At 31.4% G+C, this 6,325-nt stretch overlaps 1 protein-coding gene across 3 annotated transcripts in view; it reads left to right on the top strand.

Moving 5' to 3' along the window:
* LOC117177963 (FAM172 family protein homolog CG10038) overlaps positions 1-5,130 on the top strand; it is a 21,942-nt gene extending 16,812 nt beyond the window's left edge. For all 3 annotated transcript variants that reach the window (XM_033369102.1, XM_033369104.1, XM_033369101.1), the window contains exons 7-8: positions 4,298-4,382; positions 4,546-5,130. In XM_033369102.1, coding sequence (XP_033224993.1) covers positions 4,298-4,382; positions 4,546-4,646 — 186 coding nt within the window. In that variant the 3' untranslated portion in view covers positions 4,647-5,130. The remainder of the gene's footprint in view (positions 1-4,297; positions 4,383-4,545) is intronic.
* The last annotated feature ends 1,195 nt before the right edge of the window (positions 5,131-6,325 follow it).

Genomic DNA, 6,325 nt, shown 5'->3' with positions numbered 1-6,325 from the left:
GGGGTATCATTGTGATTTTCGGCGAAAGTTGACATCAGAGAGAAAAGTATTTTATAGGAAACATATAGATTATAAAAAAATCTACAAATTTTGTATCAGTGACTTTTTCACGTAACCTTAAAATGTTCACGAAAAATGCGAAAAACCGTGTTTTCTTTTTTTTTCCGTTTTTCATTTTTCATCAATTGGTTTCCGAGATAATAATTCGTTCCAGTCCGAAACACTTTTTTTTTAAATGAAAGTTGTCTTTCAGTAAATCATCGAACAGAGTTTTTTCAGGGCTCAATTTTTTTGTTTTGACATATACTTTCTGATGAAATGAAAAAATATAGTCCCTATTGGAGAACATGCTCAAAAATGGAAAAAACTCGAAAAGTGACTTTTGCAACAATCAATTTTTCACTAAATGTTGGTAATTTGTTTAAATTGTAAAATATCTTTCAAAAATGATTACTCCATTCAATTTGACGAAAAAAAACAACAAAAAATCTGTATTTTATTATTTGACCAGAAGTTTCATTTTTGAACACTAACGCTATCAACATTCAAATCGAATAATGAAGCTTTAGATGAATAAGGAAAAATACGAATTTAAAAAATTGTTTGCCTTGAAATCAATTGGGTCATTTTTAATGAAACTATTTAGAAGTTAAGATTTGGTTTTAAAAAATATTTTATTTCGCAAGATTTGTACACTATGAATGTTGACAACATAACATCATGTACATATGAAAATAAATAAATAAACAATACTACGCTTGCCTGGGTCTTTTTGGCAACATTTCAAATTGATCTTCATGGTATGAGTTTTCAGTATACTGTGTTTCTTCCTGATCTTCAAACGTTTCTTCGATATCGCTAAATTCCTCGGATAACTGGATTTCCGGGTTCAAGCAAAGACCTGGCTACTCGATTTCACGTGAGTCATCGAAATTTTGTCAAAGTTCAAAAAATCGTCAAAACCATGGCATTTCGTACATTTTGTACATGTTTATACATCTATAAATTTAACAACAATTTAAAAACAAATTTATTTTAAGGTAAAAAAAATGTTTAAATTCGTTTTTCTCCTTATGCATCTGAAGCTTCATTATTCGACTTCAATGTTGATAGCGTTAGTATTCAAAAATGAAGCTTCTGGTCAAATAATAAAATACAGTCTTTTTCGTACTTTTTTCTGTCAAATTAAATAGAGTAATCAGTTTTTAAAGATATTTTACAATTTAAACAAATTATCAACATTTAGCGAATATTTCGATGTTTGTCTGATATAGGTACATAACCTTTACGTCTGGACTGTGGACATGTGCTTGCCGGTTGTACTGCAATTATTTAAAATTTTCAAAAATAAGGCAAGACGAATAGGGGTAGCATTTACATATCTATGATCTAGAAGGTGTTTATAAGCACTGTTCGTCAATAGTTATTCACAAAATATGGCTTTCCATGGGATATTTGGGATCCTCGTAAAAATCTCCTTTCTCACTATTTTAACATTTTATTCATTTAATATTTACAATTCTTAAATTAATTCAGGTTTGGGAGAGGCTTACATCACGTGTTAGGAACTAGGATATTCCAAATTTCAAAACCCACAACCGCCATCTTTGTCATATAATCTACCAGCTTTTTACAGTGTCCTGCAGTTTTCTACATAAATTGCTTCATTTCGGTAATTTACATAGAAAACTTCGAGTGACGCAACACTTCGCAGCCCTGGGGAAGCATTAAGTTGAGAGGGAAAGAAGGCTCGAAGGGGTAACGTCCCTGGCACCTACCCTAGCCTAGTCCGCAACACGAGTGCACCGATCATGAAAATCTTATAGATTCTGCTGATGTCTTTTGTTGATGAATTGTCGAATTTTTTGGCGGAGTTTCAAAGTTGGGCTTTGTCGATAAATGACGTCGCGCAATTTTTCGGCCATTGTAACACTTTCCCTCCTTATTACCACGCATTTTCCGCGTTTCGCGATACTTATTCGTTTATCATTAGTGTCAGATTTTGCTGAAATCCCTCCTTCTCTCTAACATCGTGGCGTAATTTATGGACTAAACCTAGGAGAGGATAGGAATGTATATTGGTAAAAATGAAAAAATACAATATGTTTCTCCATGTTAAAAGAAATTGGATCACCCTGTAGAAACCCTACTAAGGAAAAGTACGGAGTGTGCTTGGGGGTGAATGTCGTGCTCTGACAATGGCCGGTTCTCTTCTCTCAACTCTGGCTTGAGTGGAGTAGCTACCGAGAGAAGTCGCTATCTGGTATAGCTTGCCAGGGACCTATAATATAACGCCCCTTGTATACCACCCTATTGCAGTGGCAGTCACTAATGTCTAATGGGATCCTTCTTGTCACTGAATTGTCCTCGGGATTGTCTATGACTACCATGTTGACGGTCTGGTCCTAGGTTCTGATTCAGTCGTTAAATACTCAACAGACATTTATTTTTAGTTTTTTCATATCTAGTACCTATTTCAGTCTTTGGAGTTTTGATGTTAACATTCGCCCCTTGCCGAAAATCAAGCTTTGCATTGGCCATTTTCTGAATTGTTAAAATAACTTCTTTTCGAAGATGGAAATTCCGCGGTGGGGCTCTTTGTTTTTTGCTTAAAGCGGTACTGAAATCTGAACTGGGTTCTGAATTGAATACATTAAGAATGTTGTCTAGATGATAATATATTTTATTTCATACAAATTGTATCGCAATATATGGGGAAAAAATATTTCTTTGTGACGTATTAAATGCTATTAACAGTTTAAGTAGTTTTTTTTTTACCAAATCTATTGACGAGTTGTCAAAAACACATTATTTTCTGTAAAGCTTCGTTCAAAGAATTTTTCACTCTGTAAAAAAATGATTTCATTCAGTAAAGCTTTACAGAAAAGCAAATTTTTGCTCACAAATATTCTTTAGATCTCGAAGAAAAAACTGTGTTTATCTGAAAGAAATGTCTATCATGTATTTAAAAATAGTTAAATATGCATTTGTTGATTACATTTGTTTAAAATTTAACAATTTTTTTGAATCATGTTTTTTTTTAAATTCGATTACTCGGATAAAAGTTGAACTACTTTGTTAAAAAGCATAATAATTTTTTTGGATGAAGATTCATAATTTTATTTGGAAATTCATCTATTTGGGTAATAATTTAATTATTTGGTTTAAAATTCGGTTAAAAATATAATTGGTTCAAAAATAATCTTTTTTGTTTGAAGATTTAGTTATTTTTAGAAAATTCGACTTATGAAAAAAATAATTAAAAATTTAAGGAATTTCAACAAATTTGAAACAAAAATTGAATTTTTGAAGATTTTCGAACAAAATTTAGAAGCGCTTCAGCAATCTTGAAAGATTTCAATAAAATAATAACATTTTCTAAAGATTCATGGGGAAATTTCGATAAAAAATGGTTTTTTAATTACTCCTCTAATAGTTAGGAATGCTTCACAAGTCCCAGAAAAATGTATCTCGTATTTTTAAATGGACCCTTAACCAGAAATATGTTTATAAGTATAATTGTCATGTTGAATAAACCTGCGCATACAATAAGATATGGAAATTGTATTAAATTTCCCATATAAAAAAGTAAAAAAATCTGAATAATAATTAACTGAAGAGGACCGTCATCTTGTGCCGAAATTGTGGGCGCAAATTAGTTGACACCCTGTTAAAAATGAATATTCACAATGTTTTTATAAATTTAATGCAGAATCGATCTTATAAACCTTGAAAATCAGTTAAGAATTCTACCTGCTAGCTTAATTTGACCACAAAAATCCGATTCGGTCTCACTGTTCGCAAACCCAGTACCGGCATTTCTTCTAAAAAATGTATAATTTAACTAGTTTCTTATTAAAGGAAAAATAATTAATAAATTGTCTTTTAATAGCAAAGGAACAGGAAAGCAGATGTGGTAGTTAAGGGTTAAGGTAATTTTGTGGTTTGTGGCGAAAGGCGCACGTGCGAGGAGTATGGTTTGAATAATGCGGAAGGATATAGGTACTTCGGTATCGGGACGACCGGTATCACTACACGGATGTAGCGTCTTTCCTTTGTGGCTTTGCGGTTAAAGATTGTTGAAAATCGGGTCCTATAATAATATTAAGAAGCCGTTTAAGTGCAAGAAATAATACGATTGTCGCCTTCTTAAAAAGGAAGGTTTTTTGTACCATAGACCTTTATTGATGCTCCTTTTCCTCCCAGACTATAAAGTTTTTATATTATTTTGAAGTTAAATAATTTACTTGTAAACTTCACAAGGATTTATTTATGCAGTGCAAATTTTATGTTGCAGGTTGCTAGGAATTGGGTTTCCTCTGAAAAACCATTAGATACACCTGAACTTTCTTTAAGCGGAGATATAGAACGAGTTTCGTCAGGTAATTTAATTAATAACATAGTTTTACTGGAAAAATTATGAATGAAAACACTTACAAATTTAAATGATAAAGTTGGTAATTTTCTTGTTTACATTATGATAATTATTTTCCTATATATTGATAATTAATTTATTAATGTATTTTATTTTTGATTATTTGACAGGACACAGTGTACATGAGATGACGTCGTGGTCTTGCATCGAATCGCTCTTCAAGTATATAGATAATCAATATAAAAGCACGGTTGGTAGGTCAGAACTGTAATTCTATCAACGAAGAAATTTTTAAGCCTTACTATTATTTCTTTTGTGATACATGTAAGCTTCTCTCAAATCCCGCTTTGAAGAGTTATACAAATTTGTCTTTCTTTTATTGAATCGAATCTAAAAAATCTTGATACTTCAATTTATTTGACCAAGGAGAGGCATTTTAAAAGTCATAATTTTTAAGCTATAATTAATTAAAATGTGCATAAGATATTTTGAATTATATATTTATATTTTACAGTATTTTTTTCTATTAAAGAAGAATAAACTCAATAATATTAAATAAAGCTTTTGCTTGAATGTAAAAAGCCTTCATCTATTTCAAAAGATCTGTGTCTAGTTTCTTGACGCAAGTTTTCAAAATAAAAATTTTTTCATTCTGAAAGATGTGAATTTACGATTTGTGCAACTGCTTGCACTAGATTTTAATAAATTAGAGTATCCTGTATGAATCACATTTATACTTCAAATAATAAATTGTTGGTGAGAATTTTTTAAATGCGAATGAGTTGTTTTTATTATGTCTATAGAAAATAATAATAATTTTTCTTTCGAAATTTATATTTGATATTTTTTAGATTTTTTGATAGAAAAATCTGTCTTGCAGGTTGGTTCTCTTGTGACAAAAGGCAGAACAAGCATGCGCCTCTAATCGCGTTACTGTAATTGTATTGCGGGCATTCCCCTCCAAACAATAATACTCGCTAATGCTCTACAGATACTATCGTTATTACGTGTTGGCTCTTTCATTAATCAGGATAACAATTTTCCCTCTTTGAAATGGAACGAGACTAGTAAAGACAGAGTCGTAAAATGGAGACTTGAAAGTAATATAATAAAAAACATTAAAGATGAAACGCTTATTAAAAGTCGAATTAATTGCACTTCTTAATTTGATTATTTCAAATTTCTACCCCGCTTCGTTGAAATTGACAATTATTTTAAAAATTAAATTAAAAATAGAAATTCATTGTCAAGAAAACACTTTGCGAACCACATTATGAAATGCCTTTGTTGCTCAGATATTGGCTACCAAAAGAGCTTTCAAGGGAGACGACCCTCGAAAATTTCCCTCTCTAAGCTTATGCTTCTTTATTGACAGAACGGATAGCTGGTATAAAAAGAGCCCCCAGAAAACCATTCAACAAAATGGCGACGGATTTCGCTTATCAGAGCACCATAAAAATATTACCGGTCAGCGACCCAAATTTTTGCCGAAAGTCGGGACGAATAAAAAGCGTATGGTGGTCAAGCGATAGGAATCTCGTTGGTTTATAAATGATGAGCAAGATCGGCAATGAAGTGCGCATCTTGATATAAATGTTCGATGAGAAAGTAAAAAAAGGAATAGTCGACAAATAAAATTGCGGGGGCAGCCTCTACGTTTAGGTCGAGCTTATCGTCGATCGTGCAGCGTATTTATCGGTGTTAAATTGTACGGGAGAGAATAACGAAGATATTTTTTATTGAAGTAATCAACAATGTGATTTCATAAAATTTTTTATGTTTCAATATCAGAGCTTGGAATCTGCCATTAAGTTGTCTTTTTTTTTAAGTTTCGGTATTACGAGATAATTTTACGAAAAGGGCGAAGACAAGATACCTTTGTTTTAATGAGTTGAATAGAAATGTTTATTTCTTTATTTTTAGAAAATTTTGAACAATATAATTTTTTCA

The sequence above is a fragment of the Belonocnema kinseyi genome, chromosome 8 (genome assembly GCF_010883055.1).
Source record: "Belonocnema kinseyi isolate 2016_QV_RU_SX_M_011 chromosome 8, B_treatae_v1, whole genome shotgun sequence".
NCBI classification, from domain to species: Eukaryota; Metazoa; Arthropoda; class Insecta; order Hymenoptera; family Cynipidae; genus Belonocnema; species Belonocnema kinseyi.
This window is presented reverse-complemented; position numbering and strand designations above follow the sequence as displayed.